This window comes from Cydia amplana, chromosome 19 (genome assembly GCF_948474715.1).
Source record: "Cydia amplana chromosome 19, ilCydAmpl1.1, whole genome shotgun sequence".
In the NCBI taxonomy this organism is placed as follows: domain Eukaryota; kingdom Metazoa; phylum Arthropoda; class Insecta; order Lepidoptera; family Tortricidae; genus Cydia; species Cydia amplana.
Window position 1 is genome coordinate 8,839,772 of NC_086087.1, and position 14,516 is coordinate 8,854,287.

Here is a 14,516-nt window from a genome sequence, read left to right on the forward strand (position 1 = left end):
TTAGGTAATAGAATGTATACAGTGTTTGTGAACAGTCTCGGCATATGTAAACGCCATGTTGATCAATTAAGACGTTATTATGCACCGATCAGTACTGATTACGATTGTTCCGATTTGTCGTCACCAAATATTATAAACTCAGAACCACCTCGGTTAAGTATTGCTGAGCCAAATTCCACAGAAGTGGAATCGGTAATGCCAAACTCTTCAAGTGCAAGCGAACGACATAATGTAAATGACGATTTTTTTGAATGCGAAGATGGCGCCATTGCCGATTCTATTATGTCGGGAGGGGACAAACAGCTGATCGCAGGTTCGTCGTCTGCGACGCCGCAGTCAGGCCTCGAGCAAAATGTAAACGCGGAGGGGATGACTGAAGCGCGACACTCACACGCAAACACCGTTGCTACCGCTCGTACGGAGACTACAGACTCCGTGCCATCAGCTGTTGTTATTGATAATGATAACGCGGCAATGTGTGAGTCTGGCGCTCGTCGCATTAACTTGCGCCCTAGAGATAAGGTCGTTAATTATAAGATTTAGTTTGTAAGTATAAGTTGTCCATGGTGTTTACCTAGTGATTATTTATTTGTTATCAGGTTCCCAGAATAAGCGTGGGAGGAGTGTCATGTATGCAAGTATGTCAGTTAGTAATAAACCAGTTCTGAAGCAAGCCGGTCGTATCATTCGCTCCCGTATACAACAAATTGTTATGACATCTTTACAAACCCGAGTAAAAACTATGTTAGAAGTTTTTTTAGCAGTAATGGTCAGTTTGTATCAGCAGGCTACAGTCCATCTAAGCTAATTCTGCATCGACCTTGGCAGAACAAAGTGTAAAGGTGCCACTATAAACGTTATACATATACTCATCCTTTTCTTTTGAGTGCTAGTACTAATGTAAGACAAAGATAATATGATGCTCTCTGTCTATGTTTGAAATGAGACAGTCCTTTGACAAACTATAATTATTTTCATAGGATATTAACATTTATGCTGGCACACGTAGTCAAAGCGTAGCGTAGGCAAAGTCAGTGCGTAGTCTGATGATTAAAGTTCATGAACTTATTTTGTGAGTAGACTTCAAGGGCTTTTTCATAAGTCAGTACCAGTGGTAGTCCGGTATACTTATCGCATTAGGTATTTTAATAAAAGCTCTATAAAAGTCGTCCTTGGCCAGATAACGAAACTAGTCAAACTGGTAAACTAGAATAGTCGCCCTTTAGTATGACGACATTCCTTTCGGTCACCTTCGACCTTCGAATATTTTGAATCAATAGTTTTCTCATTTAATTATATTATTCGTCAGATTGCTACATCACGGTGATCGGTTCTCAATCATCGTCATGATAAGGTAAATTTTATATATTAATTCGGCAAATACCTGATGCACGTCTTATTAAATTGAAATGTAATAGGCCAATTTCCTTTATACTCCCGAGTTCTTATATTCGACAAAAGTTCAAAATATTTTGATTATGTACTACAGTTCGTGAACTGGTATGGTATGGCATGGTACGTGTACCATTTTGTAACTTGTCACAGTGACAATCAATATGAAAGTCGCTAGGGACCTTATGTGACTATATATATATTATAACCTATATTTTCACTGCGACAAGGTATGAAATGGTACTGATATAAATTCTTTGACCGTACTTACAATATTTTTTCACAAGGCCTCGTTAAAAATTTCAATACTTTTACAGCCAATATAGAATTTAATACATTTAAACTCTATTTTGTCTTACTATGATGATAGTCTAATTAGGCCACAATTACTTAATTGTTTTCACACAGATTAATATGTAATGTCTGGGTGACCGAGCTTCGCTCGGAAAACATAAAAAAACTCGAAAATGCGCGTTTTCCCAGAGATAAGACCTAGCTAGATCGATTTTTCGCCCCCAAAAACCCCCATGTAGCAAATTTCGTCGAAATCGTTAGAGCCGTTTCCGAGATCCCCGAAATATATATATATATATAAACAAGAATTGCTCGTTTAAAAGGTATTAGATAGATAGATAGATTATGTAATATCAGACTTTGGTAATAAGTATTCCCTATGTTATCTAAATGATCTAAACCACAACGAATTCAAATAAGTAATCGAAAATATACCTATAGGTAATATTTAGCTGCAAATGAAAGGCGAAACTTTCATTTGCAGCTAAAAGACATGCTGCCAAGGCTGCTCTTATGTTGTAATCCGACGACATAGGCTAAAAACAACGCGACCCATACAGAAAATAATTTCAACTATGTATTAAGGTTAAGGTGCTCATTGTAAAATTTTTGAAGTGAAAACTTCTTTAACGGCGCTGTGCACTTTTTGTGATGGGGAAAAAATGTTAAACTCGTAACACGTAAGACCATAAGACGTAAGACGGACACGTGACCTGATCCAAAAACTGTTACTTCAATGTCATTGAGTTTTCTTTATTGATTTAAATGTCATCTAGTGAGTTTCGCTCTAACTGGTATTAATATAACTCGAGTACTAACCGTGATGTGTTTAGGAGTTTCAAGTACTGCGACGAAATAACGCTAGATGGCGTTAACCTCAATTATACATAGTGCTGCAGACATTTTGCAATAGTGATTGAGTTTTCACTTCTACCGGCTCTCCCTGAGTGCAACACGTTGTTTTTTTATTAAGTAAAATGTCATGAGTAAAATGTCGAGTGTCATCCTAACGTGAAACAAGTGGAAATTGAGAAACACAGTGCGGTTGTGTCAGAACTATTTATTTCGACATTATGTATTCCCGTACTTATGGTCCATCGTTTAACTTTGCTGAATGTCGCATTTTAACCTTTTGTTACCTTATATACTAGAGATGAACCGGATACTCGGTTACTATCCGGTATCAGGCCAACCAAATAACCGTTGCATCTCTAATATACACCTTTACTCAGTTGACTGACTTTAAATTTAAAAATAACAATTAATATTAGTCATATCCTTTAGAAAAGACGGTTTCGAAACCAAACCATAATTTTTCATATGACAATATATTACAGACAGTCGACAAGTAAACTGCACGAAGCTCGAAGAGTTGAACAAAACAAAAAAGTTGTTAACATGATGTTGCATCATTGAACGCGGTATGAAAATAAAGTATGCTGGCAGTAACGGCTAGCTGTCTGTATCAAAATGTCATCATAGTAGAATTAGGTGCAACACTTGAGGTTTTGTTACTAATAAGTACTAACAACAGTACATAGGTACTACATAATTTTGTTTTTTAAATGATTCGACACCAACATCTCAGTTCTGATTCGTGTTACTAACATAATAATGCTTGATACTTTCTGCGCACAAAAACCAAGAAAACTTATATTATACAAAAAAATTAAGCGTGTTCGATTGTACGTATTTGAAGGCTCCCTATGTGACTTTCGTGGCCAGAACATAGATTTTGAACATTTCATGAAATGCCATTTTAGAATTGATCATTTCATGATATGGCTTGAAATGACTTTTTCATTATGTGGTTAACCGAAAATTTTGCCACATCATGAAATGATCAATTCTAAGATCTGGACACGACAATAACTATATTCACTCATTCACTCATTTGTCACAGTCACAATACTCACAATTCATCTTTTACATTGTACCATTTTCTTATCATATCTACAGCTTTTTCAGCAATCGCTAAGGTTGTTGCCATCGTGTTAGCTCCCACTATATCTGGCATCACGCTGGCATCCACGACTCTTAGTTTCTTCACTCCATGTACCATCAAGTTATAATCCACTACGGAATTTGGATCTTCCTTCACGCCCATCTTTGCAGTTCCAACTGGATGGTATACAGTGGTTGCCATGTGTCTTATGTAACACTCCCAGTAATTATCAGTGTTAAACGAGAATTCTGTGCAAAATGGCATCTTAATTTGGACAAGTTTTGCATTAAGGGCCTTAAAGACATTAGTATTCTGCAATTTAGGTACAAATCTTACACCTTCGATTAGTTGTTTTAAATCATCTGGACTTTTAAAATAATGTGGTTTGATGATGGGCTTCGATGTAGGATTATTGTCAGCCAATAATACTTCACCTTTGGATTTTGGGTGCAGCAAAGTAGGATAAAGTCCAATCAATTCATAGTCTTCATTTAACTTTGCCACTGCTTCTATGACTTCCGCTTTATATCCTGTCTTGTTCATATAATTCTTCAACATTAACTGGTCGTTTTTAGGAATGTACATGTGATGAAATTGGACGTTGGGAATACTGTTGTGTTTTGTATTGATAAAAGACATAAAATCAGTGACGCCTATCGTAGACAGCGGTCCAGTTCTAGTTAAAATGTATTGCATCACAAATAAATTAAATGCCTCGGGAGATATTGGTATAGTCTCTTTAATTGTTAGGTATATTGGAAAGAAGATATGATCTTGCAAATTTTGACCAACTTGCAAGTTTATTATAGGATTAATTTTTTTCTCTTCGAGATGCTTTTTAGGACCTATTCCCGATAACATAAGAATTTGCGGTGTGCCAATGGAGCCAGCGGATAGTATTACTTCTTTCCTAACATTTATTTGCATAATTTTCCCGTTGGCTACTTGAAACTCCACGCCGACGGTAATTTTAGACTCAGCGTCTATAATTATCTTGTGCACTACGGCATTTTTCATGATATGCAGGTTTATAGACTCGTTTATAAATATTTTAGCAGTATTCAAACGTTTCCCGTTACTTGTCAGAAGTTTGGTTATTTTTGTGCCTATAACGGCCTCATTGCTTAATTTATCGATTGGCAATACGCCTGGTTCTTTATAAGCTTCCTCGAAGATATTGTAAAATGGGTTCGTATTAAATGTGTAATCGTTCAAGTTAAGCTTTTTTTCGACTTTGTCAAAATATGTTGAGAGATCTTCATATCCCCAGCCTTTATTCCCAAGGGTTTTCCAGTTGTCATAGTCGGCATGGTGTCCTGTGATGTACAACATGGCATTGGTAGAACTCGATCCGCCCATACCTTTTCCTTTACTCCAAGTGCATCGTTCGTGTCTAAGCCCCAGGCAGCTCGTTCCGTCTGGCTCAGTTTTGTAATTCCAATCGTTTACCGTTTCCTGGTTATTGTAAAGAAACGCCGGAACCTGTAGAGTTAAACTATTAGTCAGTAAAATTAAAATAATTAAGGTTAGCCAAAAGGAGCTTTCAATGGTTTAATTGGACTTAGGTACTAATAATATCGACTGAAATACGTACGAAGTAAGACATTAGCACTGGTGTATGTTTAATTTCATTAAGTTGATTAAATGGTGGTTGCGGAATTACGTACATTGTAAATCGACATCGGCTCCTACAGCTGAGATTATAGCTATTTATACAATATTCGTGTGGTTGCTAATGCTGTTCGTAAGGCATTTTTTATTTCAAAACGTATTGAACATTTTATCGGCTATCTCTTGATATACCTCGCTATCCAGTCCCGGGTCACCGCCGGCTTCGAGAAGTAGCACAGACCAGTGCTTGCTCAGGCGGCTGGCCACAAGGGAACCTGCTGTCCCTGCTCCCACTACTATAAAGTCATACGATAGTTCTGAAAAAAAAAAACAATTAGTATAATAAGCAAAACATCTGTACAATCCTACGCCTTAAAAGTCAAATTCGGTAAAAATATAACCTATTTAAGTATGTCGTTGAGAAACAAATCGATTGAAATCTTTTACCACTATAGTGTTGACTACGGTAAGAAACACGCACTAACAAACTATTATCCTATGTATATCTACGTACATATCTATTTATAAGTATGTACTTAAAAATCATAATCCTTGCAGTATTCGTGTAATAAATATGCAAGTTAGTTATTGACAAACATCATTTGATCACGTGGTTATTCTAAATTGGAAGTCTAGCAAGTGTGTTACGAGGGGCGTTCAATATATAATGAGAATGAGATGCAAACTCTTTAAATATTAGGAAAGTAAATACTGGCCGGAAAAGCTAATCTACCTAGCTGATTGCCATGAAAAAAAAAACGAACTGTACTTTGTTTAAAAAAAAATACGGCGATTTCTTTGCGATGCTATTGAGTACGTTAGCGAAAATGGAGAAAATTGAACTGCGCGCCGTTATCAAATACTTGTGTTTGAAAAATTTTTCTACGGACCAAGTCAATTTAGATTTACGGGACACTTTAAGGTCTAATGCTCCTCCGTATTCGACAGTCGCACGTTGGTGCGCCGAACTTAGACGTGGAAGAACATCGACCATGGATGACCCCCGCTCCGGACGCCCTACTACAGCAGTAACTGAAGAAATTGTGAAAAAAGTCGAAAACTTAGTTTTGGCGGATCGTCGTGTCACGGTTCGTTTTATTGCTGAAAATGTAAAGATTTCAACGGGGAGCGTGCATAATATTTTACATGAACGCTTGGGTATGAAAAAGGTATCAGCGCGTTGGGTACCCAGAATGCTTACTGACACGCAAAAACAAACTAGAGTCGAGATTTGTCAAGAAGGTTTGGACCTGATACAGCAAGACCGGGAACTTTTTTTGGCGCGATTTATAACAATGGACGAAACATGGCTCCATCATTACGACCCTGAAACGAAACTGCAGTCTATGACATGGAAAAGGCCATCATCTCCAACTTCGAAGAAATTCAAGGTGGGCCCATCTGCCGGTACGGTCATGGGCTCTGTTTTTTGGGATGGTAAAGGGGTCGTAATGATTGAGTATCTCGAGCATGGAGCCACTATTACGGGCTCTTTATATGCCAAACAAATAGCAACATTGCGCAATGAGATCCGTGAAAAACGGCGAGGTAAACTCTCGAAAATTGTGTTGTTCCATCAGGACAATGCACCGGCACACAAGTCCGCCGTTGCAATGGCTGCAATACGTGATGCTGGGTTCGATATGCTTAAGCATCCTCCGTATTCATCAGAACTCGCCCCTAGTGATTTCTACCTATTTCCGAGATTGAAGGAATACCTGAGAGGCAAGAAATTTGAAGACGACGACGCGGTAGTCGCTGCAGTACAAGATTTTTTAAGTACCCAAGATGAAACCTTTTTTAGAAATGGAATTTTAAGTTTAGAAAAAAGATATATTAAGTGTATTATGCTAAAAGGTGACTATGTCGGAAAATAAAATAACATTTAATAAAAGTTGTATATAACATACTCATTCTCACTTTTTATTGAACGCCCCTCGTAGTGCTTAGCGGTCAGTAGGTAGCATACCTAAGTAATAATTTAGATTTACTCGACCTTCGAGCAAACCGCACAATTTGAAATCTGACATTTTTTAAATCATTAAAGCTAAATTATTTTTATGCCAAAATGTAGTAATACTACGACTTCATGTTAAATTTTCACTCTTATTTCTCAATCAAATAATCAGAAGGTACCTAATAAAAAGTAATAAAACTAATAAAATTGTTGATTACACCGCCTAAAAAGTTAGGTACCTACACATCAAAAAGTTACCAGTAGGTTTATCCACTATTTGAGGAGTGCTATCCTCTGGCCACGGCTCGGCGACAAACGCGCAGTGCGCAGCAACCACTGCTGCTACCGCTCCAGCGAACACCTCGCCCGTCGCACCGGTGAACGCCGATGGACACCACGCGGTCACATTTGAGATTAGGCCGTCCATTGTTTTCTGTTTCTAAAGACGTGAAAATACACATTCAGGATCTTTTTAGGGTTCCGTACCCAAAGGGTAAAATCGGGACCCTATTACTAAGACTCCGCTGTCCGTCCGTCCGTCCGTCTGTCACCAGGCTGTATCTTACGAACCGTGATAGCTAGACAGTTGGAATTTTCACAGATGATGTATTCCTGTTGCCGCTATAACAACAAATACTAAAAACAGAATAAAATAAAGATTTAAGTGGGGCTCCCATACAACAAACGTGATTTTTGACCGAAGTTAAGCAACGTCGGGCGGGGTCAGTACTTGGATGGGTGACCGTTTTTTTTGGTTGTTTTGCTCTATTTTTTGTTAATGGTGCGGAACCCTCCGTGCGCGAGTCCGACTCGCATTTGGCCGGTTTTTATATGTATGTTTCCCGATTTTTGGAAGACGGCTGGGCCGATTTAGATTTTTTTTTTGTTCCTAGGATCCTACTTTACAGTCGGTCCCATTGTCATTTTCCCATTGTCACTTGAGAAACTCATCTCATCGACTATTAGGCCCTTCTCTCACGAGGCTACTCTCAAGCGATTTGTGGTTCGTACGCGTATCTTACGCGTCGCTTGTGAGTACCCGCCATATTTATTTCCTACGTTTCGCACACGACGAGACGCGTCGACGACGCGTTTGATATCAATCGCACGCTACTGTCTTGCTGGTCGCACGCGACTCGAGTCGTATACGCGTTGTATACTCAAGATGGCGCGGAACAAGTTTTTAATATAAATTTCGTTCAAGAGGTGAAAAAGTATCCATGTTTATATAATTATAAGCTGCCTGATTATGTAAGAAAAGATGTGACAGAAAAGGCGTGGCTTGAGATTGGAAAAAAATCAATTTGACAGGTCAGGAATTATATTTTTATTTCAATAAAATTTTATGTACCTATACACAATAATTGGACGAATAAAGAATTGAGAATAGAGAAGAAGATTGTCTTCATCGCTAGAGTCACTAGATATCGTCGCACGAATGTTGTTCCGCAAATGATACAAAATAGTCTCATTTGCGTAGCACCGTGTGCGGAAACGAGTAGCATACCAGTAGGCGATCATGGTTTGCATCTCAGTCGCGTAGCTTTTGAATAGTCTCGTGAGAGAAGGGCACCCCTATAGTAATTTAATTGTTAAAAAAACTGGCGAAGAAAACCATGAAATAATGGTACTTATACTATTTTCCGAAGTCGGTTATTTTTTGATAAAAGTTATTATTACTGCAAAAACTTGGAGGCTAAGCATTTTTCTAACAAGACATTTTAATGAATCATACGAGTTCCATTAGACTGATTTGATTTCGCAATGTCACTCGAACTATTGAAACTAGTAATAAACATTACTAACGATACAGACACTTTATATAAGTGTTTAACTAGTGATAAAGTGCCATATTTGACATGGCATAATTAGTTTACTGGTAGAGAATGCCTTATGGCATTAAGTTCAGTAAAGTTCAAAAAAATTAGCATAGCGTGAATGTTATTGACACTGAAATTTTAAAATAAGTTAAAAAAATGTTTCACAGATTGAACAGTTACTTAAATTCAAATAATAGGTATTAATTTTTCTATTCCACCACATGTAAATAAGAACCATTTTCTTTTCTGAATAGAGTAGGTAGGTACTTAGTGTTAAATCAGGTAGGACGTATAAGTTAGAGGATGAGCAAGACGTACCTACACCTACTTTATGAAAATAAAAATTTAAACCTAATAGTAGGAGAAGGAGGGGAAGACCAAGAAAAAGTTATATGAGCCAAGTGAAGGAGCATGTAGGGGCCGTGTAGTACCAGGACGCTAAAGGGCTGGCTTCGGATCGACCAAGGTGGAGACAAATTCATCACGCTGCACCGACAAGAGCCCAGCTCTTAAATTTAATGATGATGATGATGATGAAATCTAATAGTTCTCGATCGATCATGCTTTTCGTGTCACTATTTTTCTTCTAAATACGATGATATAATTCATATAATATGAGTATTAGGTACTTACCTACACTTGTTTGTCCCTGAGTGTCCCAGCGACCTCCGTTCTTCAGCGCACGAGTTTGAATGTTACGTTGTGAATAGAACTTGTTATCCCGATCTCAGTATCACAATAACAAAGCATAACCCTAGGCTATTGTTATTGTAATCCTGTCTCAAGTATATCCTAATTCTTCGTGCGCGTAGTGAACAGCCAAGATCAACTACTAACATACTACTAACAGATTAATTAATATGACCTCAAAGGAAATGCCAAAATGTATGTTAAAAACTGTCAATTTCAAATAAATCCAGACCTTTTTGAATATTTGTTTTTAATATGTAATATGAATGTCCTTAAGTTACATCCGTTTGTAATTTTTTCTAAGTATTTTACTGGGTAACTAAGTAAACTTACTAAAGGTTACGTTTATGTGATTTTGTATCTGCTTTCTTCGCACTTGGCTTATGATTTGAAATATTTATTCTTTTGAAATGTGAAAATAACTAGCTGGAAGTACAATTTTTATATATGTGCATACTTATGTTAAGTTGTTTTTATGTTTACAATGCCTGGGGGAACACATTAATCATCCAGCAAATAAGTTTTTAAACGAAAACCTGCCATTTTTGGTCAACTCGTCTAGTTCTAAACGTACCTATACAGTCAACGTACCTATACCTATAAACCGAGTTTAGGTGAAATTTGGTATAAAAATAGTTTGAGTCTTTGAGATTATCGAAATTAGATAGACAAAATACCAATAGGAGGTGCAAAACGATTTAATTGTCAAATAATGAATTACTTCACAGTTCATTATGCTCATGCAGCCAGTTTTTCTTAATTAAATCAGCTCCTTTCTCGCCTATCATTATAGTTGGCGCGTTTGTATTCCCTCTTACAATTTTTGGCATGATACTAGCGTCTATAACTCTCAAACCTTTTATTTTTCGAACTTTCAACTCAGGATTGACGACTGCACTTTCATCATCGTCAGGACCCATTTTTGTAGTACTGGTTGGATGATATAACGATAAAGTAAGCTCTCTTACAAAACATTCCAAATACTCGTCACTAGCTTGGACATATGAATCACAAGCGTTTAACTTAGGCCACATTACTTCAAAACCAGCTTCCTTGAAAGCATTAGTATTGGCTAACTCCAAAGTTTGCTTAATTCCTCTAATAAGCGTACGCATATCATCATAATTATCGAAATAATTAGCGTAAATAAGAGGGTGCTCTTCTGGATTTTTGCTTTTAAGAAGGATCCGTCCTTTAGATTTTGGTTGAAGAACTACGTTATAAGCTAACAAAATAGTATTTTCCTTATTTATTTCAGCCACGTAGTCACGGAATTCGTCATTGAAGTTGTGTTTCGTAAACATGTCCACTACATTTTTTATACTCGGAGGAAAGAATAAATAATGATATTGCATATCAGGACTGGTGGCCGCAGAATCTGTTGTATTTACAAAACCTGTAATCAAATGAGGGCTGACATCTGCGAATATTCCAGACTGTTGTAACACAAATTCACTAAAATGTTTAACGATGTTTTCTTTAGAGCTGAAAATGGATTGTTTTTCATCAGTCAGCGCTTTAAAATAGATGACAGAAAACACATGATCTTGCAAATTTTCTCCTACTGGTAAATCAGCAATAACGTCTATATCTAAGTTCTTTAAGTGCTTTTGCGGTCCTATTCCAGATAAAAGAAGTAGTTGTGGGCTATTGATTGCACCTCCTGACAAGATTACTTCTTTTTTAACTTTCACGACAATATCTTGGCCATCTTTTTTTATCACTATCCCGTCAACAATGTTGGAGGAAGGTTTAAATAAAATCTTAGTTGCTAATGCGTTTTTGACCACATGCAAATTTGGTCTGTTTTTTATAGGATTTAAAAATGCCCTTGCTGTGCTGTGTCTTATGCCATCTTTTGTAGTTGTATAACTTTTTGCAATTCCTATTTGATTTTCTGTATTCAAATCTTCTTTCACTTCAATTCCCATTTCCGAAGCAGCTTTTAAAAGAAAACGTTCGAACGGATGCATTGGAGATTTCTCTACATTTAGATATCCTCCAGTACTGTGATAGTTAACATTTATGTCATCCAAGGGCCCGGTAAAATTTTCACTCTTTTTAAAATATGGTAAAACACTATCATAGTCCCAGCCATAGTTTCCGTCGGCAGCCCACTCGTCGTAGTCAAGTTTATTTCCTCTTATGTAGAACATGAAATTGATACTGCTGCATCCTCCCAGAGTTTTTCCCCGTGGCCAAGTACATTGTTGTCCCTTGTACGCTCGGCAAGCGCCTTCTTGAGATTCAGGTCGGTAGTTCCAGTCTTCTGCAGTTCCAAGGTTTGAATAAGCCAGTTGGGGTGCCTGCATGGAAGATTTAACACCAAAAAGTGGTTATACGAGTCTATATGACATAATAAATAATAAGAATGATAGAATGACGCATACATGATTGTCTAATTAAATAATTACAGCACAAAGACTAAGACTATGGCTAGAATATGTGTTGTGCCTGTAAGTTGGTTTCTGTAGAATGGAGCATCATTAAAAAAATATTTAATATTCATATTTTTTTCAAAGGTTTACGTTTTTTCTTAGTCAGATAATGCCCATAGTCAAGTTTTGTCTAATAGGTATACTTATTTATGTACCTCAGTAGCTAAAGTAGGGTTCCCGCCCGCCTCAACCAGCAGCACTTTCCATTCCGGTACTTCGCTGAGGCGGTTGGCAACTACCGACCCGGCTGACCCAGCACCAACTACTATGAAGTCGTAATTTGGATCTGAAAGTTTGCAATAAAATACATTCAGTTTAAATACACGTCCACAAACATTACAAAGAGGATTAATTCAAAATGAAAAATAATTTATTTAAAGGCAACAAAGGCCCATACAGATACATTACATACCTTACAGACTAAAAATTAAGTATAAATCTTTTTTTTCTCAGCCTATTTGTGTGTCCCACTGCTGGGCAAAGGCGTCTCCCCTGTTTCTCCATGACTCCCGATAGTCCCGAGTCAGCGCTTCTTAATCTTAAAAACTAAAAATTATTTTGGCGTCACAACAATTTTTTGCTGCGTCACATGTTTTAATAAAATGATTTCTAGAGAAATCGGCCCACTATACAACGAAAATTGGTAGTCACATTTGAATCAATGATAAGAGAGGAAGATATCATTGAATTTGTTTTGATTTAAAATCGAAGCCACTCTGTTCCATTTAATGATGATTCAAAATTTAATTGGAGGTAGCTGGGTGCAACCGTGGTTAACGCTCAAGAATGAAATAGTTGACTGTACAATCAACTAAACTAACATGTAGGTATAGGGTTCAGATTGCATTCGACACGATTTGATCTCTACTCCTGCCACTTTTCTTTCATAGGGGAATAAATAGTAGTAGTAGTATAGGGGAGTAGGTAAATATAGTTTATAGTTATCTAATTGCACTAAGAATCGGTAAGTTCTACATTTTCTACAACTTCCAATATGCCTTCTTGCATCTTAAGTAGTACGCATTTAGATTGCAAATTTATTGCGAACGTTTTATCTAGTCTAGAGGCTAGTAGTGTCCTTAGCTAGTTGTACTTGTGGGGCATGGCTATTACTCTGCTATGTGGCGATTTAGTAAACTGCGTTCATTTCACTAGACTGGGGGCAATAAATGTTCAGTATATTATCAGTCTACCACTAGGTTTTAGATGAGTTTATAGGTTTTATGATGCTTCTTAAACTTTATATAACCAGCGGCAATTAAGTGGTTGACCTCTTATGAGTATAAAACATCTAATAAATAATTCAGATTCGACGCGCGACGGCCTAAATGACGACTCAGAGGGTGCTTTAGTCAATGGTAGTAGCTTCAAGATGTTCGGTGATCGGTGTTGTCAACAGGCCACACATGGTCTCCGATTGGCGGCAACTGAGCAGCAAAGAATGTCTCCAGAGCTTGTACGAATACGGACCTTACAAACTGGTAGCAGCCAAGGACGAATGAACCATAGATATACCTTGTGTAGTGGCCTCTTTAGCGTCAGCAGGCCGCCATGATCTTTGACTGGCGCGCACTGGGTAGCGAAGATTGTATGTAAAGCTTCTACGTGTAGATTATGAGCTGCTGAGGGATGTTGAGTTGTAAAGATACCTTCAAGAAGAGCCTCTGTAGCGTCAGCCGGCCAAACATGGTCTCCGACGAGCGCACAGTGGGCAGCGAAGAATGTCTCCAAAGCTTGCACGAACAGGGGCCCAGCGGCCTGGTAGCTGCCGAGGATGGTCGACGTCAATGAGGCATCACACGCCCACATTATTTCTAGAATATTAGTATATTGTGTTATACATGTTTGTCAGTTTGTGAGAAAGTGGGACTATGAGATGAGCATGAACGAGATGCTATCACAGGTTTTTACAAAAGCTAATGCCATCTGACCTTCCAACCCAGAGGGAAAACTAGGCCTTTCCGGGATTAGTCCGGTTTCCTCGCGATGTTTTCCTTCACCGAAAAGCGACTGGTAAGTATCAAATGATATTTATTTCGTAAGTTCTGAAAAACTCATTGGTACGAGCCGGGGTTTGTAGTCGCACGCTCTTACCGCTAGGCCACCAGCGCTTCTTGAAAACAGTACGTACACTTTATTATGAAATCACTATATGTCACACAGCCATATGAAACACTCACCCTTAAGTTGTTATATTGAACGACGTAAAACAACACCACACCTTTATAAAAACATTGAATTACGAGTCACTTGTTTATGCAAGTAAACGTTCGCAAGGTCCTGAGAGACGCAAGTTAATGAAGAAGAGCTAATGGACCGTTATCGAGCCCCGGTTTGCGATACTACGAGTATGTTTACTGCACTGTCCG

The 14,516-nt window shown here is 37.8% G+C and overlaps 3 protein-coding genes across 4 annotated transcripts in view; 1 reads left to right on the plus strand and 2 right to left on the minus strand.

Annotated features, from left to right (window-relative positions):
- LOC134656893 (flotillin-2) overlaps window positions 1-14,516 on the plus strand; it is a 384,591-nt gene that overhangs the window by 238,095 nt on the left and 131,980 nt on the right. The window lies entirely within an intron of this gene.
- Window positions 3,599-9,836, minus strand: LOC134657075 (glucose dehydrogenase [FAD, quinone]-like). Its single transcript, XM_063512627.1, has 4 exons — window positions 9,659-9,836; window positions 7,458-7,638; window positions 5,435-5,559; window positions 3,599-5,113 (listed from the first exon to the last, which is right to left on the minus strand). Exons 2-4 carry the CDS (start codon window positions 7,624-7,626, stop codon window positions 3,599-3,601), a joined length of 1,809 nt encoding a protein of 602 aa, XP_063368697.1. The 5' UTR covers window positions 7,627-7,638; window positions 9,659-9,836.
- Window positions 10,392-14,465, minus strand: LOC134657042 (glucose dehydrogenase [FAD, quinone]-like). Its single transcript, XM_063512595.1, has 4 exons — window positions 14,328-14,465; window positions 13,797-13,961; window positions 12,303-12,433; window positions 10,392-12,015 (listed from the first exon to the last, which is right to left on the minus strand). Exons 2-4 carry the CDS (start codon window positions 13,954-13,956, stop codon window positions 10,432-10,434), a joined length of 1,875 nt encoding a protein of 624 aa, XP_063368665.1. The 5' UTR covers window positions 13,957-13,961; window positions 14,328-14,465; the 3' UTR covers window positions 10,392-10,431.